General features: G+C 40.1%; 1 protein-coding gene across 2 annotated transcripts in view; it reads right to left on the reverse strand.

Annotated features, from left to right (window-relative positions):
* CD101 (CD101 molecule) overlaps positions 1–24,522 on the reverse strand; it is a 40,092-nt gene extending 15,570 nt beyond the window's left edge. For both annotated transcript variants that reach the window (XR_003510055.1, XM_027535781.1), the window contains exons 1-6: positions 22,529–24,522; positions 14,749–15,129; positions 12,973–13,389; positions 8,785–9,171; positions 4,141–4,524; positions 3,030–3,434 (exon numbers count right to left, since the gene is read on the reverse strand). Coding sequence is in view for 1 of the 2 variants with exons in the window: in XM_027535781.1 (XP_027391582.1) it covers positions 3,030–3,434; positions 4,141–4,524; positions 8,785–9,171; positions 12,973–13,389; positions 14,749–15,129; positions 22,529–22,571 (2,017 nt within the window). In the remaining variant the exon portion in view is untranslated. The remainder of the gene's footprint in view (positions 1–3,029; positions 3,435–4,140; positions 4,525–8,784; positions 9,172–12,972; positions 13,390–14,748; positions 15,130–22,528) is intronic.
* Between the last annotated feature and the right edge of the window lie 517 nt (positions 24,523–25,039).

Consider the following 25,039-nt stretch of genomic DNA (forward strand, 5'->3'; position numbering starts at 1 on the left):
CAACTAAGGCCACAGCTCCTAGATCCATCAGCTGTGTGAATTCTCTCTTTAGTAGCCCCACTAACCGCTCATTCAGCCTCTGAACAACTCACTAACAAAGCACCCATTCCATCTTTGGACATGCTGCCACTAGAGAATTCTTTCCAATATCAAGTTGAATCTTACTTTTTCATAATTTCCACCCACTGGTCCTAGTTCTACCCTGCCCTGAGAGTGGAATGGGGAGGGGAGGGAGGAAGTATCAATCTCTCCCACATGAAAATGCTTCAATATTAGATAACCAAAAAGGACCTACTGTATAGCCCAAGGAACTATATTCAACATCCTATAATAAATCATACAGGAAAAGAACATATACATATAAAACTGAATCACTTTGCTGTATACCAGAAACTAACACAACATTATTAATGAACTATATTCCAGTATAAAATAAAATTTTAAAAAAGAAAATTCTTTAATATTTAGGCACAGACATCTTCTCTTTTATACCATTTCATAAATCAAATTGAGAGAAAGTGGCCCTTGGATGCTTTGTCTGGGTGTTTGCTATCCAGAATACTCCTTGACCCATAATTTGCCCAAGTCTAGTTGTACCTGTCTGCAGACATGGGTAAACAAGAGAAAGCTGTATGTTCACTATTAAAACTGAATGTCTCTTTGCAGTCACTCAACTCTGGGAACATTGTATGGATATGGAGTCAACTATCCTTTAACCCCAGAGCTTTTCTGCTTTGTCAGAAAGATGAATGGCAAAACCTGGCTTCTAAATCTTATTCTTATCTTCTTGCTGACATCGCAGATTATACTTTTGTGGCTGCTTACTGATGCTGCCAGTAGGTCTCTTTATTCCTCCTTCAACAAACATTCATTAATGCATACTATTTTATGTGCCAGACTATTCCAGGCTCTGTGGATCCCTCCCCTCAGTTTCTGCCTAGAGGGAGAGACTAGTACTGGGACAGAGGCTGAGAGATTATAGGATTGTGTCACCCAAGCAGGACAGAAGTCTGCAAAAGAGCTCTATCAGAGCACACAGCAGGATTGTATAACCCAAATACGGGAGTGAGGCTTCCTGGAGGAGATATCTTTAAGCTAAGTCTTAAGGGTTAATAGGAATTAAGCTGATGGAGAAGAGGTAAAGGAATTCCATGCAAAAGAAGCAACTTGAACAAAGACTAAAAATGAGAGAGAGCATAGCGTATTGGAGGAACTGCAAGTGATTCAGTGTGGCTGAAGCTCAAATTCAAGATGGAAAGTGGAAAGAGATGGTGCTGGGAAGACATAAATGTACCAGATCACAAAGGACCTTGCCTGCTATGTAACGCAAGTTTGAACATGAGTTGGATGTGGAGGAGTAGTGGATGACTCAGGTTTCTTGCTTGGATCACTGATGGATGGTGGGGACATAGAGAACGATGTCAGAGGAGTAGCTTTGGCAGGATGATAATGGTGTATTTATGTTCTGACATATTGAGTGTAGACATGTCTTGAAGGCAATTGCATGAGTCTGGAGATCAGAAGAGAAGTCATTCAAGATAGTGAATTTGGGAGTTGTCAATACATAGCATAAATCCCTGGGTAGGAATAAACCTACTTTGGGAGACTGTATAGAATGAGAAGAGAGAAAGTTGAGAATGAAGCCCAAAGGGCTGAGTCAGTGCGAGAAGAGGACTCTGCAAAAGAGAATGAGAAGGCGCCATGAGAGGGCTAGGAAGGAAACCAAGACAATCTTGTGTCACAAGGCCATGGAAAAAGAAGTTTTAAGAAGAAAGGATTGAACCAACAATTTGAAATACATCAGAAAAGACAAGTAAATTAAGGCATGAGTTAATCAACAAGGAGATGACTACTATAACCAAAACTATTGCTCAGTAGCTGAGAGAATGATGGTTAACATGTTTGAGCATCTGCTTGGTTTGTCAGGCACTGCACTAGAAACATGTCACCATCTTTAAATTGCACATCAGCAATTTACCCATGGAGTCAGTAGGCTTGGACAGATTAAGTTCTCATTAGATCTAAGTGATGTCAAAGGCTCTTGAACACTCCACCTTAAGAGGATGGAAATCAGGAAAGAAGATACTGGCACAGCAGAATTTGTAAATTGTGTCTTACTTTTCATCTCTATGCTCTATTACCAATTGACAAGGTAAATTATGTTGACTATAATCACAAATTCTCTAATTCTTATACATTAACATATCAAAATGAATGGCTAAGTGTATTGAATGGAATTTGCATTATCCATACCACTAGGAGAGATATTCTAAACATTTAATGACTGGCCAGGCACAGGCAGGGACCAATCTGAAAGAATGCCCCAGCACTGGAGCCGATCCTGGAGGCCCCCTGCTGTGCCATGCGGTGTCCAGTTGCTGAGTGGTGGGGACTTACAGGAAAGGAGGAAAGGGCAACAGTTATTATTAGTGTGGAAGTATTCCAATGTTTTAAAAACCAGTGTGGCCATTTTGTGCATATCAGCTCAATGTTAACCTAGATCACTTTGCATGTGTGTGTCTGTATGTGTGTGTGGGTGGGGGGTATGTTTTTGTTTCTGGTTAATTTTCTTTTAATTGAAATATAGTTGATTTACAATGTTTCAGGAGTACAGCAAAGTGATTTCTATGTTCTTTTTCAGATTCTTTTCCATTATAGGTTACTCTAAGCTATCGAATATAGTTCCCTGGGCTATACAGCAGGTCCTTGTTGCTTAATCACTTTACATATACTAGTGAGCATCTGTTAATGTTGTTGTTGTTGATTCACTAAGTCGTGTCCGCCTCTTTGTGACCCCATCGACCGCTTCCCTGTCCCTCACCATCTCCCAGAGTTTGTCATGTCCATTAAATCTGTTAATACCAAATTCCTAATCTATCCCTACCCCGCTTCCTGGATATCACTTATATATTGTACTTACTTATAGTACATACATGGGGAGAAAGTATTTTATGCTTTAATTCCACAACTTTCCCTAAATGGGAAGAATGTTTTTTTAAAAAGCGGAATTAATTTCAAGTAGTGTTAACCTGGTAAAGTGACAGTGATCCTTAGTGGGTGAGAGGAGGCAGAAGCCCTCACAGGACTGTTTGTGTGCAGAGAATTTCTGTCATACACTTCTACTTTACACTGATAAACTCCTGCTTCTTCCTCAGTGGCATCGTGGATTAGGAGCCGAGAATGAAATGAAGACTGTGAAATCTTCGTCTTCCTCTGGAACTGCGGTAGGCCCCTCCCCCATTCAATAGTGCCATTGTGGGTGATTTGAAGAAGCAGATCAAAGGCTCGAGATCTGGGGGGCTGGAACAGCCATGTCACGGTGAGTGGAACCTTGAGGTCAGAGTAGCCAACCCTCACTATGCAGGACAGGTCAAAGGTGTTGGTTAATTTCACTTGTGGTAGACGGCTCATCAGACTAACTTGTAAACTTGACTCTGTGGGCAGAAACGCAAAACACAATTCCTAACATGTTTATCAAATCGAGGTACAGTGCTTCTAAGTTTTCCTAGTCATTACCTCTTCACACTGAACCATGTGTTCATACACTGGGAGTATCAAATATTTGGGGGTAGAAATTGATTCACAGTACAGGCCGTCCTGAATTCTGACCTCAGTTTTCTAAAGTTGACCCTCTTGTAAGAGTGTTCTCAGCAGAGACAACAAACAGGCAGTGTTTCCCCAGTCCACTGCTTAGACAGCTGCTACTGAGGGGGTGGGGCGCGCCCCAGCCCTGCTGGCCAGCCTCCTTCCCTTACCCCACTGCTGGGCGCGCTATCCCTGTTCTACACTTGCAAGGGAGATTCCGCAATCCCAGGCTGCAGCTGTCAGAAGCCTGAAGGTATGAGGGTCTGCTTCGCTTGGCATATCTCTTTCCTAAGTCTACTCCAAATGATACGATTTTGTTCTTAGCCTTGAATAACAACAATAAGTTGCACCCTAAAGACCATCTTTATAAAAATGAGTAAACTTTAGAGACCAGTTGGCAGACATGGTAACCAGAGACTCTGCTCTGTATTCTGGGGTATACGTACTGTAACTAGAGGATTCAGGATGACATGCAATCAAATTCCACAGCATCCCACTACAGAAGGAAGATACTGATGATATGCAAGTTCAGCAAAGGCTTTCCCTGACACTTACCAAGGGGCTTTACAGTGATCGACAACTTCTGAGTCCAGCTCTGGTTTCTGGCCTGGCTCCCGGTCCTGTCAGACACTCTGCACTCGTACATGCCACTGTCTGTGAGGGTGGTGGAGGCAATCTCAAGTTGGAAGGTGGCCCAGTCCATTTTCTCCAGTCTTGCATTTCTGAGGTTATCGAGTTCCGCATAGGAAGCACCCAGCTTCACGGTGCCATCCTGCTCCATGCCAGCCACAAACACCGGCTGTGTCTGGTTTTGTGGGACATGCCACCAGGCCACAGTCAGGAGATTCTCAGCTCCATCTGCCTTGCAGAGAAGGGTTAATGCCTCTCCTTCCCACACTGCTTGCTGCCGGTTCTTGGTAGACACGACCACATTTCTTGCTGTGGATTACAGGTTTTAGAAGAAAAAGATATTTCGAGTAAATGAAAAGTTTTCTAAAAAACAGTGAACTCTCATTAATTAAGACTTGACTACTTTGTGACAAATCCAATCAAATTGTTCACTCTTGCACCATCCCCCAGAATAAAAGATTTAATCAACACTTAAATAGTAGAAATGGCAGAAAGAACACCAGAAGAACTAATTTACATGTAAACAATTTACAGTTTGCCCTAAGTTTTAGTGATTTGTTCCTTAGGCACATCTAGTTGGGAAAACACATGGTATTATTTTGTTAAATTAATTAGAGTTGGTGTATGAGACTGAAAGTAATGAAGCTGTGTTTATTTCAATGTTTAGTTTTCTAGAATTCAGACTTTCACAGTTCAAAATGACCTTCCTCTCCTTACTTATCTTTCCCTAATTAGTATGTATCTGAACAGTGAAGAAGTACTGTTAATTATATTTCTGTTCAAAATACTGCCATTAAAAAGCAATTACTTGAAGAGGGCGTGGAGAAAAGAGAATCCTCTTACACTGGTGGTAGGAATATAAATTGATACAGACCCTATGGAGAACAGTATGGAGGTTCCTTAAAAATTGAAAATAGAACTACTGTATGACTCAGAAATCCCACTCCTGGGCACATACCAAAGAAAACCATAATTACAAAAGATACATGCACCCCAATGCTCATTGCAGCACCATTTACAACAGGCAAGACATGGAAGCCACCTAAATGTCCATTAACAGAGAAAAGGGTGAAGCACATGTGGCACATATATACAACGTAATATCACTCAGCCATAAAAAGGAATGAAATTGTGCCACTTGCCGAGACTTGGATGGACCTAGAGCTGTCATACAGAATGAAGAAAGTCAGAAGTTGAAAAACAAATACTGTGTATTAATGCGTATATGTGGAGTCTAGAAAAATAGTACAGATGAATCTATTTGCAAAGCAGAAACAAACACACATATGTAGAGAACAAGCATATGGACACCAAGAGGGGATACAAGGGGTGGGATGAATTGGGAGACTGGGATTGACATATATACTCTGCTATGTATAAAACAGATAACTAACAAGGACCTCTGTTGGGGCACAGAGAACTCTACTCAATGCTCCGTGGTGACAAAAGGGGATATGTGTATATGTATAGCTGGTTAGCTGTTCTGATTATTAGCTTTTCTGCTAATATGCTAATATGTATATATATGTATATGTATAGCTGATTAGCTTTTCTGTTAATTAGCAGAAATTAGCACAAAATTGTAAAGCAACTAAACTCCAATAAAAAAATTTTTTTAATTAAAAATGTCTTATTTTAAAAAATTATTTGGGGGAAAATGTATGTATATATAAATATATATACTATAAATACAGATATACTTCCCCCTTAAGTATTTTTAAAATATATATATATATACACACCTATACACACACACATATATATACATTTCTTTTTTTCAAATCATATATTCACTCATATATATTGTTGGTTGAAGGGACATCCTTCCTATACCTGAACTACAGTGTAAAACAGTAAATGTAAGTCCGGCTCCCAGATGGAAAATTCAAGATGATCAGAAATGTGGACTTCCTTTCAACAGATACTTCCTGTGCGAGGCCTTGTCCTGAGTGCTTTGCGGGCAATGCAAAGATCCCTCAAGCTCATGCATCCTAGGCAGCCCAGCCTCATGCTTAAGGCCAAGGTCCCTGGAGTTATTATAGAATTACCCTGGACAACAAAGTGAACCTCTCTGAGCCTCAATTTCCTTTCCTGTAAAGGAAAGGGGGTAATAATAGCACCTCACTTTTGCACTGTGAGAAGACTAAGTGAACGACACGTGCAAAGGGCTTACCCTGGCTGGCAAGGAAAAGTTCCCAGCAAAAGAGAGCTACTAGCATTAGTGTGTAATGATAGTCCCTTCATGAGAGCAGAGGTGTTCAAAGTCAGAAAAGGAAAATAAAAAGATTTTTAAAAATTTTATATTTTCTAGACTCGTGGGATCTTAGTTCCCTGATCAGGGATAAACTGGGCCCTCAGCAGTGAGAGCATGGAGTCCTAATCACTGAACCACCAGGGAATTTCCAGGAAAACAAAACAGAACTGGCATTTGAAATCTTAATAGGATCTAAATGAATTTGCAAACTGATCTTCTCTGCTGAAGAAGAATTCTGTCTTTAACAGCTTTATGGATGAACATATGTTACCAAGACAGAAAGAAGGCTAATGTCCACAAATAGATTAATATATATCTACCTATTATATATATATGTATATAACATAACATATATTTATATAAAACTTGCTTCCAAATTTGGGGTATTAGAGGCATTATTACACTTTTTTTTTTTGAAGTTAAAAATAGACTCATAACTAAAGTTTCAAAATTATAGGGGAAATTGTTAGTCATAATCTTACTATTCAAATATAACCATTATGATAGGTTTCGAGCAGTTTCAGTTTTTTAAAAAAAACTGTGGTTTCCTTACTTTATTGTGGTCATTGCTGTCTCTGAGTCAGAAGTGACACACTCACCAGGCATGCGTGAGGCGCGCCTGCATAGTGGTAGGGAAGTACCCTCTTCTGTTTAAAACATTCACGGGATGATGAAACTGCTCATACTCAAGTAATGGTTTGAGTTTCAAAACCAAGTGCTCAATAGGGTCTTTAATAAATCTGCTACTAACTTTTTCTGTTTCTCCATAAAAAGAAACAGTTTGGACTCCAGCCTGCACAGTATTATTTTCAGCTTGGGCAGACCACCTATTTGATAGGCGTGTGATCTGTGTGCCCCAAAGCATACCTTTTGGTCCCTCTGGCACAGATTCCTATGTCCTGAGTTTATGAAAGGTTTACAGTTCTGCTCCAGTGGAGATGGATACACAAGGTTGAGATTTAGCTCTGTGTAAATATGTAAACACGCCTACATAGTTTTTTCTGAATCCTAACAAGAAAGACCAAATGTTTAGTGTAAAAACTAACACCAACACACTTCCTGGCTCGCCAGTCTAGGCCAAAGCTGTGCATCTCCACTCCAAGCAAATGGGGTGATGGAGAAGAGCATGGAAGTGTTTGTGTCTATGGAGATGCCTCCAATAAGCGAGTACAACAAGGACATCTTCATTTTGGGTTTGTTATTTATTTAATTTTTTTGGTTTTTGCTTTGGGGCAATTCATCTTCCTAGACTTTGAATTTAATACTCAGCCCAGAAAATCGTAGTATTGCTTGTGGATTTATCAGTTTTCTCTCCACACAAAAAGCACTGATTATTCAAACATGCTTAAGGTCACACAGCCTTCAGAAACTTAACAGGAGCTGGATGGCCTTCCAGATAATCAGACCCAGCCTATCTGGGTCAGATAGGCATCTCACCACATCACAGCAACATGCAGGCAATAGAGTCTGCCCACTCTTGCTTCTTCTTTTCTTACTCTGTGTCATGGGTGGATGCAGAATTAAGACTAAGTATTGTTCCCTGTATCAGGTTAAGAACACAGAGAACTGATGAAAGACACCTGAAAGATGTTGAAAAAGTAGAGGGGGTAATGTGGGTGTTTATTTCTCAGGAAAGAGGCAAGTATAAGCTCTTTTCCCTTAATCAACTCAAAATACACACACACACAAGGAGACAGGGGCTTCATGAATGCAGGTATTCTCGGCTGAAAGAAAACCCAACACACCAATCAGAAATAATAGCAAATAGAATCAAGAATCTAAGATGGCAAGAAGGGACTTAAAGACAGTGAAATTAGATTATCTTACAACTGAGGAAGCTGAGAATTAGTGAAGTGAAGTACATGGAGTGTTCATGGTCACAGCCTGTTTATTGGCTCAGGAGTAGGACTCAGGTCTTCAGCTATATGGGTGCGTGCTCAATCACTTTAGTTGTGTCCAACTCTTTGTGACCCCATGGACTGTGGCCCACCAGGCTCCTCTGTCCATGGGATTTTCAGAGAAGAATACTAGAGTGGCTTGCCATTTCCTCCTATAGGGGATCTTCCCAACCCAGGGATCAAACCTGAGTCTCCTGGGTTTCCTGCACTGCAGACGGATTCTTTACCCACTAAACCACCTGGGAAGCTCCCAGGTTTTCAGCTAGTTTGGGTGCTTCCCTTTATTCCACTCCACCTCAGAGTGACCTGATTGATACCTGACTTCAGGAGACCTCCCGTGTCCATGAAGGTATCCAGTACTCAAAAAGGAGGACATCGAAATGCAGCCCAACCGTGTCTGGCCCCGAATTCACATACCTGCTTGTTTCCAAAGGCGCACAAAGCTGTCTGGTGATTGTTTTTTCTGAAGCACCTGCCAGGAGCCCATCTGAGCTCTTGTCACCTCCGCCACTACACATCTGTATGCACCTTCATTCTCTGGGCCCACAGAGAAGATCTTGAGAGAGAAAGACTTGGGGCTTAACTTTGAAACCTGGAGCTGTCCTTGACTTGCTCTTTCTTGGTAATCTTTCTTCAGATCCAGAACTCCGCCAGCATCAATGTGGGCCATTTCAACATCATTGAAGAACCAAGTGGCCTGAAGGTGTGGGTCCTGGCCACCGCCCATGACCAGGCAAACCAGTTCTAAGGATTTTCCTTCATGTACTGTGCTCTCAGCTCTAATGTTGACTTGAAAATCTCTCACTAGGAAACAAAAGCAAGGCAGATATTTAGAGAGGTCACTGCACCTATCCCTTTAATACCAGAGAGAGATGGTATCTCCTATCAGGATAGTACAGGGATTGAATTTAATGTGGGGGATCAGAGATGCCAAAGAAATGCCTAGAATCAAAATGCCCTTGACTATTTTTTAAATTATCTGGAAAGAACAACACATGTGATTTTCTAAATGCAATACTATTAAGCAAGATGAATGCATGGATGTGTAAAGTACATAGTAATGTATCTTTTAAAATAAAATATTTTATACTATGTTGAACTGATATAAATTGTGATTTCTTGCTCTCATTTTTGGCTGAGAATATCCAGTGGAATTTTCCTAAGTTAAAAGCATATGTGATATATGGCAAATCCACAGCTAACATCGCACTTAATAGTGGAAAACGGAAAGCTTTTCATCTAATATCAAGAATAAGACAAGGATGATCACTCTTCACCACTTCTATTCAACATGGTATTGGAAGTCCTAGCCAGAGCAATTAGACAGAAAAAGAAATTAAAAGCATCTACATTGGAAAAAAAGAAGAAAGACTCACTGTTGGCAGATGACATGTTCTTACATATAGGAACCAAAAGAAAAAAAGAAAAAACCCCACCAAACTCCACCAAGAAGCTGTTAAACTAATAAAGAATTTAAGTAAAGCTTCAGCGTACAAAATCAACACATGAAAAAAATCAGTTGCATCTCTATACATTAACAGTAAACTATCAAAAAAATTCAGAAAATAATCCCATTTACAATAGTATCAAAAAGAAGAAAATACTTAAGGATAAATTTAACCAAGGAGGTGAAAGAGATGTACAATGAAAACTGTAGAACACTGATGAAAGAAACTGAAGATGAAAGAAATAAATGAAAAGATATCCCATGTTCATGGGTTAGAAAAATTAATATTATTAAAATGCTCATATCACCCAAGCAATCTACAGATTCATTGCAATCCCTGTCAAAATTCTAATAGCATTTTGAAATAGATAAAAACAATTCTGAAATTCATATAGAACCACAAAAGACCTTGACTGGCCAAAGAATTTTGAGCAAGAGCTGTAGGCTTCACATTACCTGTTTTCAAAATGCATTACAAAGCTACAGTAATCAAAACTATGATACTGGCATAAAGACATATAAACCAATGAAACAGGATAGAGAACCCAGAAATAAATTCATGAATCTTTGTCAATTAATCTTCAATAAGGGTGCCAAGAACACACAACAGGGAAAAGATAGTCTCTTCAATAAATGGTGTTGAACCAACTGGATATCCATATGCAGAAGAATAAAGCTGGACCCCTATCTCACAGCATATTAAAAAAAATAAACTCAAAATGAATGGAAGATTTAAACCCAAGACCTGAAATTGAAAAACTACTAGAAGAAAATAAAAAGGGGGGACTTCCTTGGTGGTCCAGTGGTTCAGGCTCTGTGCTTCTACTGCAGGGGGCATGGGTTCGACCCCTGGTCAGGGAGCTAAGATCCCACATGTCATGCAACATGGCCAAAGGAAAAAAGAAAAGAAAATAGAAGGAAAACCTTCCTGACATTAGTTTGGGCCATGATTTTCTGGATATGACCCCAGAGGCACAGGCAACAAAAGCAAAAATAGACAAGTAGAATTGCATCAAACCAAAAAGATTCTGTACACAAAAGAAACAATCAGCAGAGTGAGGAGACAATCTATAAAATGGGAGAAATTATTTGCAAACCATGTATTCAAAAAGAGGTTCCTATTCAAAATGTATAAGAAACTCATACACATTAATAGCAAAAAATTCCAAATAAGTTGACATAAAAATGAAAAAGGATCTGACTAGATATTCTCAAAAGAAGACATATAAATGGCTAAAAATATGGAAAGGAAGATGCTTATCACTAATCACCAGGGAAATGCAAATTGAAGCCACAAGATATCACGTCACATCTGTTAGAATGGCTGTCATCAAGAGACAAAAGATAGCAAGTGTTGGTGAGGATGGAGAAGAAAAAAGAACCTTTGTATACTGTTAGTAGGAATGTAAATTGGTATGATCATTATTGAAAACGGTGTGGAGGTTCCTCAAAAACTAAAAGTAGAACTACCACATAACCCAGCAATCCCCACGTCAGGGTACATATCCAAAGGAAACGACACGGTGTCTCAAAGAGATACTGCACTATGTTCATTACTCATAATATCCAAGATACAGAAACAACGCAAGTGACTACCAAAGGATACATGGACGAAGAAAATGTATATATACACAATGGACTATTATTAAGCCATGAGAAAAAAGGAAATCTTACTGTTTTCAAAAACATGGATCAACCTGGAGGACATTTTGCTATGTGAAATAAGCCAGACACAGAAAGACTGTGGAAACGAAAAATGTTGACCACATGGAAGCAGAGTAGACTGGTGGTTGCCAGGGCTTGTGGGAGGTGGGTAAATGGGGAGACGTTGGTCAAAGAGTACAGTTTCAGTTATGCAGGATGAATAAGTTCTGGAGATCTAATGATTACAGTCAGTAATACTGTGTGGTGTTACCTGAAATTTGCTAAGAAAGTAGATCTTAAGTGTTACACATACATGACACACCATGTGAGGTGATGGATATGCTAACGAACTTGATCATAGTCATTTCACAATGCAAACAGATATCAAAACACAGTACTGTACACCTTAAACATATCCAATTTTTTATTGATTTAAATAAATACATTTTAAAAATAAAGACTTTTACATTAAAAAAATTTATTTTCAAAGAAAGGGGAGAAAAAAAAGCATATATGATGTGTCTCCACAGGACTCCCCGTGTATAATTTGGACATGTAACGTCATCAGGACAGTTTTTAATGGAACAGATTAATACTCCTCTTTAAGAAAAAAGAAGAAAGAAAACTTCAGTCAACCACCACTGGATCATTGCTGTTAGCATGAATGTTTATGGTTTTAGATCTCCTCCTAGTGGACTGAAGCTCATGTGGAGAGACCAGAAATTACAATGGAGGCTTCCTGCTTGCTCTGGTGAAAATGCCAATGGATCACGAAGAGTGACATTATTGCAAGGTAAAGGAGTCAGGCGAAGGGAGCACTGACAAGGCTTCACATTGGAAACTGGGGCTATTCTGAGGCCCAAGTGACTGTGGAGAGAGGGCCTTGGACAGACACACCTGTCTTCAAACACCAGCTCCACTTCTCACCAGCTGAGCAAGCTTAGGCAGACCATTAGCTGGGGCTCTGGGTTGTGTTTTGAAAACCGGAATTTGACAACTTGCTCTGAGGCTGGTTGTTAGGACTACGTTAGATAATGCAGCTGAAGTGCTTACACAGAGCCTGGCAAAAATGGCAACAGAACTATTTCCCTGTATGGTTTGTGGAATCTACCTAAGAGTCAACAGATTTTATCCCATATAAAACCTCCCGTGGACAAAGCCTGTGGACAGAGCCCCAAATGAATATCTTTCTTATTTATGCTCCAAAAATGACAAAAGCAAAATTTACCCAAACTTTCTAAATGATCTTGTTTTATATTCAACCAAAGATTTTAAAATAAAAATCGGGAGTTCCCTAGTGGTTCTGTGGTTAAGACTCCATCCCTGGTGGTCCTGTGATTAAGATTCCAGGCTTTCACTGCTGAGGGCACTGATTCAGTCCCTTGTTAGGAAGCCAAGATCCCGCAAGACATGGGGCACAGCCAAAAAAAGGGGAAAAAACCCAAACAAACAGAAAGATATCCCCCAAATACCCACCACTAGCATATTAATGAATTTCCTGAGAAGATAATTACCTGTCGGCTGGACCCTGAGAGTTGTTCGATCTGTTTGCTTTTTCGTGATGGAAGTCCAGGTTTCATCAGGATCCTGAATCCATTCAGATGCCTCACAGAACAGCTGACCTTGATCTGAAGGCTGGAGCCTCCCCATAGACAGCCTGAAGGTAGTGACCCCAAGCTTGTCGAGTCGCACGTCACCAGCTGCAAACCTCTCTGTAAACAAGGGCCCAGGGAGCAACGTAAAATCTTTGGAGAGGGAAATAATCTTGCTGGCTTGGCTTCCTTCTCCATCCTTCATCAGGTACCAGGTGATAGAGAGGTGGGTATGTTGAGCTGTGGCTTTGGACACCTCACAGGTAAGTTCCAACTGCTCACCTTCCTCCTTATTTAGAGTCTGGGGAGCCATGGCCACCGAGAGGGTATCTGGAATAACTGGACACAAAGGAATGATGGTAATTGACTTAGATCAATTAGAGGCTTAGTTAGACTAGCCTCTCTAGATGAAGGTGGTGGCCTGACCCTCCATCTGTAAAGTACGTTCTTTGAGTTGCTTCCCATCAGCCGTATGCTTTACCTATTACCAACAGGAACATTGGCATCTAGTACATACACTCTACGGAACCTGGCAAAGCTCTTGGTTCACTGTTATGTTTTTAGCACAGTCTGTAACCCATTTAGCTACTCAGACACAGAGGTTTTAAATGGGAAAAGCACAAGGAGCTAGAAGACCTATATTCTGATCCTATGTTTGTCCCTATTTGACTCCAGGAACTGGAACAAGTCACTTCACTTGTTTGGGCCTTCACCTGCTCCTTTATAAAACAAAGTTCTGAAATAATCTGTTATGATTTATCTTTCAGAGCCAAAATGCAACCCTTACCAAAGTTTTCATAACCATCCTATACCCTAACATTCTCTTCCTCCTCAAAGGAGATCACACAGCCTAAGTTTATGTGAAAGCAACATTTAGATTCAACAATGAATGTTTATTGAGCCTCTACTCAGTGCTAACCAGTGTGCTAGGGAGTGAAGTAAATGTTCTCTTACAGTGCTTGGGGTAAGATCAGAGATGGTCATATAAGAAGCCAATTACCACATAAACTGGGTGAGTGCTAATAACAGTGGTGTGAATAGAACATCAACAAGGAACAAAGATGGGAATACTGCCCACAACAGTCAGAACAGGTTTCACCGGAGAGGAAATGTTTAAACTGGGTTTGAAAGTATATGTAGGAGTTTGCTAGGCTGAAAAGGAAGTGATAAGATATTCTAGGCAAAGGGACAAAACAGTAATTTCAAATATGATCCTTGCCACATAGGAAAATACACTAGAGAATGGTAGTTTGAGAATAACTATTTCCACATTAATGACTTACTTCGTATGATATTCAGTACAGTTCCATCACTCAGTCGTGTTATATATAAATGTATTATATCAATACCAGCTCTTCTATCAAGTTAATATTCTGCTTCCAAGAAGAGACATGAGAACTCTCAAAGCTTTGTCTGATGCTGTGTTATTATCAACCTATGGATAGCTGTGGGCAAGGCCTAGGAATACCACATCATATCTAACTCTTCATGACAAAGTTGATTGGGAAAATGAATTGAGAGTTTTAGAGAACATGAGATATCTATCTGTGACAAACTCCAAAATATCCAGAGGGGTTCATGGGCTCTTTTGCTAAAACGAACAGAACAATATAAAGCCATGTCACAGTGCAAGGCATTGTTATGATGGAGACTCTGGTTTGTCAGGGGCTGGCTAGCAAAGAAGCACACACAGCTTACCAGTAAGATTAGTCTTCGCACTGTAAGTCCCATAGTATTTTTCATCAGTGTTGGGTGTAAAACACTCATACTCGCCAGTATCCTTCATCTGGAGCTTGGAAATGTGCAAAAAGACTGAGTTACCCTGGACCCTCTCCACGTAGATTTCCCTACTTTTTACCCGGTTTGCATACACCACATAAGAGAAGGTGTCATCCATGGTGCTAATGATCTGGATTTCTTGTGTCGGGGCTGTCGGCAGGTAAACAGACCATTGGAAATGCTGCTCAGAAGGTCCTTGGTGGCCAGTTACATTGCAGCCAATGCTGACGGGGTAACCTTCAGCTCTGAACAGCGGTCCTTTCTGAACTGTTACTTCTCGCTGGCCAATGCTGAGCTTAGCTTGCAAGTAGGAGAAAGAAAAGGGAATAAAAATAGATTAGTGCTCCAGTTCCCAATGTGCCACATTATGTAGCTCCCTGTATTACAGTTCTAGAAAATGAGATCGCAGGTTATTAGCTATAATCAACTCAAATGTTCAATACCTTCTTCAGGGTGAGGAGCAGTGGAATGGCTTGATGAGTTAATTGTCCTTTTATAATTCTAACTTCTAGAGTAATCTCTAGTCTCTTAAAAAAGAATAGCTTCATCAGTGTAACATGACCACTTCTATAAAATACACCTACTTACCTAAGTGCACCTGAAGTAAATATGATGTATGATAATTCACCTTTTATATTATTTTATGGAAAAATTCTCAGTATACTTCCTCAAGCCTCCAATTCTTAGGTACCTGTCATCGAGCTGTCCTGACAGAAATGATTGCTGGAGAGACCGAGTCCATGGTACTGCCCTGGTGCTATGCCTTTTCCTGCTGGTTGGTTGGAACTATTTGTAGCTCCCGGCCAGGTCTGGTGCAAGATTAGCTAAACTTAGCATCTGAAGAAGCAGCAGTACTTCCTTTCTATACCATAGAGGGTTTTTCATTTTGTAATTTTTTAAAGAGGCACTACAGCTTTATTGAAAAGCTTCATAAAAGATGACTGTCAAGTCCAACAGGATCCGGGATCAGACTTAGTTTAGTTGCTCTCTTATTTAAAGCTTTCTGTTGGGATCACAGTGGAATGCTTCATGTTAGGACAAAGCTCAAGTATTAGATCTAAAGGAGAAAATATTATTTAGTGATAATATTTCTTTTGACATACACATTTTCAAAATCAAGACTTTTTAAGAAATTAAAGTGTATGTGTTTATTTCTTATGTTAATATTAAAGGCTGGTTTATTCTGTGTTATAGAAAGAACAATGAACAAGTGATAGAGATGCCACAAAGGTGAGCTAGGTCTTTCCCCGGGGCCTAGGGCCGAGGGGAAAGACATCAGAAGAGTCCAGCAGGGAGCAATTACTGGTATTACGGAATTACAGAGTAGAGTTCATAAGCAGGAATGGAAGAAGCAGAGCATCTGCTGAATTTTGTGAATCCACAAGGACAAAGAGTAAGGGAGACCAGATTGGAAAAAAAAGTGGGAGAAGGGAAAAATGACATTACAGAGACCATGGTAAGGTTAAATATAGAAATTTTAGAATGAAAACAGTTCTGATAGGAGGGGACCTGCAAAAACAGGGAGAAAGTGTAACTGGTCACGATGCAGTCAACTAAAAATTGCATATGGATACAATCAATGCAAAACTGAAAACAAACATCCAATCAATCAACCAACTGTATACATTTCCAGTAATCATTTAAAATATACTAATTTATTCATAAATCCCAGTTAAATATGATACATATACACTAGGCTTTTTTTTGTAATAAGCACTTAGGAATAGAAGTTAGAAAATATGAGAAAAGATTTTGTTACTTTAATTTTTTTCAAAACAGGACTTTTTATTGAAGTATAGTTGATTTACAATGTTGTGTTAGTTTTAGGTGTACAGCAAAGTGATTCAGTTATACATACTTATGTATCTATTCTTTTTCAAATTCTTTTCCATTATACGTTATTACAGGATATTGAGTATAGTTCCCTACGCCATACAGTAGTCAAATTTTAAAATATTATTTACCAAAAAATTATTCTACAGAGGCAATGTGAAACATTGTCAGCAATGCTAGCCAGTCTTAGGCATACATCTTAAAGAAATGTGAGCACTGCACCAGCCTACACATGGGAAAGCATCCACAGCATCACCGTTCATTGCAGCCCCAAACTGGAGACAGCCTATAGGTCCATCAGTAGTAGAACAGGCAGGCCATGGTACAGTCATAAAACGGAATCTTATACAGAAATGAAAGTGAGTGAATTGCAGCTGGCTGCAGAAACATGGATCCCTGTGTTTAAGGAAAGATGCTGAACACTTAGAATCTTTTTGACTGTATGCAAAATGAATATAAAATTTAAAGAAAGGCAAAAAAACCCCACACTGTATTGTTTAGTGATGCAAACAAAAGAAATTAAACCTTTTTTTTTTTTTTTTTAAAAAAGCTAAGAAGTAGTAATCATGGAAGTCAGTAAAGTGATTGTGTGTGTATCTGGTGGGGCATACAGCAAGGTAGATGGGTGATTCTAGGGTCCTAGCGATGTTCTATTTCTTCTCCTGCATAGCGATTACATGGTTTTTACTTTTTATTTATTAAATTTCATTGCTGTGTTTTATTAGCTTTCCTTTTTAATTAATTAAGTTTTGGCTGTGTTGGGTCTCGTTGCTACAAGCAGGCTTTCTCCACTTGCGGTGAGCGGGGGCTAATCTTTCATTGCGGTGTGAGAGAGCTTCTCCTTGCGGTGGCTTCTCTTGTTGCCAAGCAGGGGCTCCAGAGCATGGGTTCGGTCGCTGTGGCACGTGGGCTTAGCTGCCCTTGCAGCACGTGGAATCTTCCCCAACAAGAGATCGAACCCGTGTCCCCTGCCTTGGCAGGTGGATTCTTAGCCACTGGACTACCAGGGAAGTCCCTTTTCTTATGTGTTATATTTGCACAGTAGAAATTTTTTAAAAAATATGATTTCTGAGGTTCCACTGATACATTTATGTCAGGGGATGTTTCCACAATATTATTTTTTGTGCCTAGGCAGCATTTACTCCAGATTTTTTATGACTTTTCAGAGAGATGGGTACATTTGAAACATTTTATTGTGAAAAGTAGTACTTTATTTTCTTCTGCTTCAGTTGCTAATTCAATTAATATTTATCTAACCACTTATAGTATTTCTGATGCTTCAAAGACTAAGATATGAAGATGAGTTTAGGATAGTCTCTGACTTCTCGATTTTACAATTTAGTCAAGTAGGGTGGTTGTCATCTCTCCTGGAAAGATATATGATAAAACTTCTTTGAGGAATTTGAAGGAAGGAGAGATTACATTTTAGAGGAGGAAAATAGGTAAGGTGTATGGAAGAGATAGTATTAAAAATGGACCTTGGAGAAGGTTATGGCAATTTAAGTGGAGAGAAAGGGTATTTTTCAGTGAAGGAGACTTCATGAAAAGACTGTATAAGTAGTAATCAAAAGAATTGTTCAGGAAATAGGGAGTAATCAGTTGGATTCGGGGGTGGGTTACACAAAGACTAATAGAAAGAGGTAAGATTGGGCAGAAATTTTGAGTCCAAAGCATGAAGGGCTTAACTGGCATGTTTAAAAGTTTGGGCTTGATTGATAGGCAATGGGGAACCCACAGGAAGTGTTATAAAATTCTTAGTAAAATTAACCTGATGGTGTGTAGGATGATGGAGTTAGAAGTAGATATCAGATAATTACAGAAGCTCAGGAGATAAGTGATGAAGGCAGTAGAAATGGAAAGAAAGGGGCTATAATTTGAGAGCCACTGTGGAGATAAATCTATAGAGTTTTTCAGCGTCTTAGATGCTTGGAAGTTAAAGAGGTGGATGGAAGACAAGAGGAAATCAAAGATGATACCAGATTTTGTAAGGGTGACTGGGAGTAACAGTACTATTAACAGGAATAAGGCTATCAAGAAGAAGTACTATTGTGCTTTCAAGGGTGAAGGAGAAGATAAAGAATTTAATCTTGGAAACACTAAATTAGAGTGCTATGGAATAAACAAGGAAATCCAGCAATTATTTAGAAATATTATTAAAATATATGTCAATATCTGTATCTTTTTCTATACTTTAAAATATACTCTTTGAAAATATTTGTCATCTAGTTATCTTAAGAACTCTGTGATATTCCCGTATTTAGCAATGTCAAAGTTATAAATGGTGGAGCCAGACTTGAACTTGGATCTACCAATGTCAAATTCCTGACTGTCTCCATTGCTTCCTCACTGCTTCCTGTAAACACTTGTTTGTAACTAGGGAGAGTTCTGGGTTGTAGATGCTGATTAAGTCATTTACACGTTAAGTAGTGGAAAATGTTAGGGGATATAAGAAGAGAGCTAAAGAGAGATTATTAGAGGATCTCTCTATTTAGGAAATAAGATGAGAAATGCATGCTACAGAAAGAAGAATCAGGGAGGTGGGAGGGTAGCCAGTACACTGCAGCTTGAAAACCAAAGGAGCAAAAAGTTCCAAGAAGAAAGAGCTTGTCAGCACTGCTGAATGCTGCTGAGAGGGTAAGGATTCGAAAGGCAGAGAAGTGTCCTTTTAGTTTGATGATGAGGATGTCAGTGGTGATCTTTGTAAAAGAGATTTCAAGAGAGCAGAAGCAGAGCATTTCAAGGGTAAGAAGCAACTACAAGAAGCTTAAACTAAACTACTTCAAGAAGTTTCATGTAGAAGGGAAAGAGAAAAATAGGGTGGTAGTTAGAAAGAGCAGCTCAATGGGGCAGAGCAGTGAGGACAGATGGACACGGGTGCCTCTGCATGTTTATGGGCAGAGGAGCTGCTGAGGGGAGAGAGATGGATGAAGCCAGAGAGATGATGATGAATGCAGTAAGGTCTTAGTGGAAGCATGAGGTCAAGAACTTGTTTGGGAGAGTACCACTTTCTCAGAAAAGTGAAAAAGACAATGTGAAGGATTAATAGGCATTATGGAGGTACAAAGGAATGATGGACAGAGGCCAGTTCAAATGGTCATGCATGGGGAATCATACACTTGAAGCATCTTATTATAAATCTATTTTCTGTGGGATGTTGCACATATCTCTCCTCCAAAAGAGGAAAATACCTTAGAGGACTGGCCTGTTGCTTTCTGTTTTAATGGACAGATGGTTAGGCACCTCTGGACAGCAGATTCTTGCTGACTGATGCACACACAGCTTAATAATGACATACTGCATCAGAGTAACACTTTTGATACATGAAGAATTTCCTGATGGTATTGGTTTTTTTTCAAAAACATCACTGGCATTGCCAAATTTTCTATTTCAGTGTTATTTGAATTGAAGTTATTTGATTGAACTATATAAAATGGTCCACACCTGACCATTTTTGATATACAAAAACAGCAACTTCAAATACTTCCACCTTATACAAAACCTAGCTGGAGAACATCAAACACAACAAACAACTTCTCTTTCTTTACCCATACAAAATCTCTGCATGCTTGGAGGCTGAAAGCGTTTTCATCCATAATTTAGTGGATTTTTTTTTTTCATGAATACAGTCGTAGTAGGACAAACAGTATGTCCTCCCCAGGACCCTCCCAAGTTAATGACTTTTATTTGTAGGGCAGCTAGTTAGGGTGAGTGGTGACAGACCAAGAGGAGAAAGCTAAGTCCAAGGACTCATTTATCCATGACTTTAACCTCATCTGGGCCCATATTCTAACAGGATTCATCAGTCTCTACATATTTTTTTGAACTTTTAATTTTATATTGGGTTATAGCCAGTTAAACAATGTTGTGATAGGTTCAGGTGAATAGTGAAGGGACTCAGTCATACATATACATTTACATATTTATTTTTTAAAATTAATTAGGACAAGGTAAACATTTGCTAAACAATGCAAGTGCTCAACTGATCATCCATCGTTTAGTGTATTTCCTTAATTTCTCCCTTTGTATTTGTAATGACAAATAGCAGGCTTGCAACATCTTTTTCAAGTTACTTTCTGATTAATGTGTTTTTATACAAAATTATATGTGGCTCTATACAAAATTAGTATTTATGGAATCTAAATTTAGAAGAAATAAATGTATAACCCAGTTCAGGTAATGGTTCAAATGAACTAGGGAAAGCCTGGTAGCTTCCCCTTTTTGAACCTTGGTTACTTTCCTTTTCCCAGGCCTTCCAGACCGCTCACCCCTCATCGCCAACCCCCCCCCCGAAAAAAAAAAGACACAAAATTTGCAACCGTCTGACTTGTTGCACAATGTAAGCCCAGTTTCCCCATACACAAGCCAAACACAGTTCAGAGACACAAGGCACAGACACTTGAGAATCACACTCAGATACCCAAATAGGACAAGTAGGAACATGGCAGGCAAGTCCCCAGAGGACCCCAACAGTCTCCTGGTCATCAGTGCCTGCAAAGCCAGTCTGGTGGGCAGCAATTAACCAGCAACTGCTCCCAGTAACTTCGCCTTCAGGCCCCATATCTGACCTTCACCTCTCACTACCCAATGTCCTTTGAGACATGAGCCCAGTTCAATTCAAGCCAAGGGTTTCTTAAGCGCCCCTCTGAGCTGAATGCAGCACCCTTTTTGTCTATTAGCCACAGCCTTGGTTACTCTGATTCTAAGCTCTTTTCGTTCCCCTGTTGTCAGAATTCCTTCACTAATTCCATCTAGTCACTCTAAAGCAGAAGTTTTAAACCTGAGTCCACTTGGGGGATTAAAGAGTTCGTAAACTTGGGTGGAAAAACACCCTACATCTTTATTTTCACTAACCTTTATGGAAATTCAGTATTTTCTTCAGCTATGAAGGTAGACAACAAACCATAGATATTTTCACATCACATCTATTGCAGAGTCTTGAAATATTGTTCACACTCATTACTAAATTGAAATTTGGGGGTTAATAGACCACCTCTAGATCTTATCATATAATGAATAAAGAAGAAAATAAATGACTACATTATGATTTACTTTAAAATATTTTGATAACTGCATTTCAATATGATTGTTTTTCCCTATAATCTTATATGTTTTAATTTATATATTTAAAAACTGTTCTGAGATGGGGGTGAAGATGAGCTTCACCAGATGCTAAACGAACCCATAGCACTAAAGAGTACTTGCTCCCTGTTCTGTCTGCTCTGAAACTATTTCATGCCCTTCCCAGTTCATCTGTTCTCCATCCACCCCCAAATTTCTACTTCCTCCACCCTGTTCAACCATGTACAAATGCCCCTAGGCTCACTGAGGCCCTTCCACATGCCCCTCAGCAGAGCCATGTGACTCTTCCTGCCCCCTTCTCAGCTTTACAGTAGTCAACGCCCACTTCAGCTCACAGGTGAAGTTGGAACCTTCTTTTAAATTAGCCTAAAACTATTACATGCTCTCATAAGCCTTTCATCCAGCCACATCCCCAAGGTAAATTAATCTAGACAAGCTCTTATCAGGCATCCCCTGTCAGTCTGAAGAGTTAAGCCTCATCCTATCTCCAGGAATCAGTTAGCCCAAGAAAATAAGGTGAAGGCAGGGCCAGCAAAACTGGCAGATCTAGCAATGCACACAAATATAAAAACCTATGGGATCAGGTTCATGGGGCTCAACCAAGCATTGCACCACCTGGAATCAAGGTTGTCTAGGTAGCCAAGAACATCATCAAAAGTCAAAAATGATTGCCAGCACCGGAGACGTGTTTTCCCTATAGAGACCAAACTGTCCCATTTTATCACCCTACAGTCTCTGTTTGACTAGTTCCTGTGGCAACAGTAACATACAAAAGTATGACACTTACTCAGAAAGAGAAAAAATGATGCCACATGTGGGAAGCGTGCCATTTGGACCAATGTAGACCTTTCCTGGTGGTGTCACTGAAGTTGCTCAGACGCCGAGTGACAAATGCTGCGCTCTCACTACAAAGATAAAGAGGAAGCAATCGTGCGGTTTCCAGCCCACTGAGAAGCAGAGATGGCCTGCAAAGGGCAATACAGTTTGCTTTATATGGCTCTTTGATAATCATTCAAATTCGGTGTGAAAAGTTATCTTCATGGGCAGGTAATTATATATAGATACAAATAAGAAAAGATGACCTCCTTCTGGCTAAATATGCATAATTAGGTCATAATGAGGGAATTTAAGTAGACAGAATAAATAAAACAATCAAGAAGAAATTTTCTCTTCTTAGCCCTTACCTTGCCTCCCATCTTGGGAGAGGAAAGGGTTGAGAAAAGAGAGAAGCACAGGTGGAAAACAGGAACCCAGGGAAACATGAGGTGGCGGTGATGCTGGCATGTTCTCGAATCAGGCTGCCTGGGTGTGCACACAAACTCTGATTTTAGTAGTTGATCTTAGAAAAGTTAATTAACATTTCCTAACTCTCATCTACACAATAGAGATACTGTGTACGTCCCATAAGATTGCTGTGAGAATTGAATGAACTAATTCACTGAAAGTGCTCAGAACAACATCTAGTACATAGGAAGTGCCCAATGGATATCAAGGAACATTTAAGGGAATCTTCAGCTGCTCAGTGTGGACCTGGCCACTAAGAATGGCCCTGAATCCAGGCCAAATTAATCCTAGTACTCAAAGACAAGACTGTACAAGGGACAAGCTTACTAAGGATGTTAGTTCTCCAGACCAAGCCTCTATTTAGATACGTCAGGAATGGTCTGGTCTGCTTCAGGCCACAGTTACAGCAGATCCCTGCTCCATCCATCCACCAATCCATCCAACGATTATTTTTTTTAATCTTCTGGGTGCTGTGGCAGGTGCTGCACATACTGGGGTGGACAAAATGTTTCTTTTTGACCAACTCAATACAAAGTCTTTGTTCTCAGGAAGCTTCCACTTACTCAGATAACCACAAGGTAATTTTGCAAGCACAACAATCAGTGGGGTACCTCAAGGGAGTCTGGGAAGTGAGTGGGTGGGAGGGAGGGTCAAGATCAGCTGGGTCACCTGAGGCAACCAGGGAGGAAGTGGGGGGCGCCGAGGTGCGCGGTTGGGGAGACAATCCAGCATGGATCGTGATGCATCAGCTGTGCCCTCTTGGAGTAAAGTTAGAGGCTGGTGCGAAGGGAGAAGGGTCTATGGAGGTGGGCTGGAACAGACCTGAGTTGGTCAAGTACGCCAGGCCTAAGAAACTGGTCTTAACCTTATAGAAAAGGGAAGCTATTAAGACGTTGTTTGTTGGCTTGTGTTTTAAGTAGGAAAATGGCCTGGTCATGTTTTCCTTTTAAGCTGAGTACCAAGGTGAGGAAGGGAGGCAAGGGTAGAAGCAGGAAGGCCAGATACAGCCTTTTGCAATTTTCTGTAGGAGCAATGGTACGGGCCTGAATTAGGGCATTTAACATAAAGCCAGAGCTGGGAGAGATGATGAGGTCATGAATTACTTCACGGAGCACCTGCTTTAGGATAAGCACCTTACCAGGTGCCAGAGACACACATGGAAAAGTGTAGCCTCTGATCTTAGGAAATTTTGATGGCGGAGCCTGGTGCAGGTGAACAGGAAAGAAAGAAGAACATGACTGGCTATCACATAAGGTAAATTCTGGGAGGCACACTAGGAGAAATACCGGTGGCAACGAGACACGGAGAGCTGAAGAAGAGAAAGAATGTATCTAATTTGAGGAGAATGGGAAGTCAGGAATCTTCAGGGAAAAGGTAGCATTTTATGATTTATTTTCCCAGGGGGAATTAGAGTAGAGTAGGGTTAAGATTCTACCAGCTTTCATCTGGAAGCCTATAACTTAAAAAACGTATTTATTTATTGGCCATGCCACACAGCAAGTGGGATCCTAGTTCTCTGAATAGGGATCGAACCCCTGCCCCTTGTAGTGGAAGCATGGAATCTTAACTACTGGGCCACTGGGGAAGGCCTTGAAGCCTCTAACTTCTTTTTTAATTTTTTCAAGTTTTTAAAAATTGAGATATAATTGACATATAACACTGTATTAGTTGAGCTTCCCTGGCGGCTCAATCAGTAAAGAATCTGCCTACAGTGCAGAAGACCTAGGTTCAATCCCTGGGTCAGGAAGATCCCCTGAAAAAGAAAATTGCAACTCACTTAAGTATTCTTGCCTGGGAAATCCCATGGACAGAGGAACCATGGTGTCGCAAGAGTTGGACACAGCTTAGCAACTAAACCACCACCCCCCACCACCACCGCTGTGCTAGTTTTAGGTATACAACACAGTGCTCTCCCTTTGGTTTTATTCATTAGCAAGGACACCGAACAACAACAACCCTTCTCCATGTCAACCTACAAATGTTAACATCTTCAGTTAAAAGGCCCTGTCCTTTC

Source organism: Bos indicus x Bos taurus, chromosome 3 (assembly GCF_003369695.1).
Source record: "Bos indicus x Bos taurus breed Angus x Brahman F1 hybrid chromosome 3, Bos_hybrid_MaternalHap_v2.0, whole genome shotgun sequence".
NCBI lineage: Eukaryota > Metazoa > Chordata > Mammalia > Artiodactyla > Bovidae > Bos > Bos indicus x Bos taurus.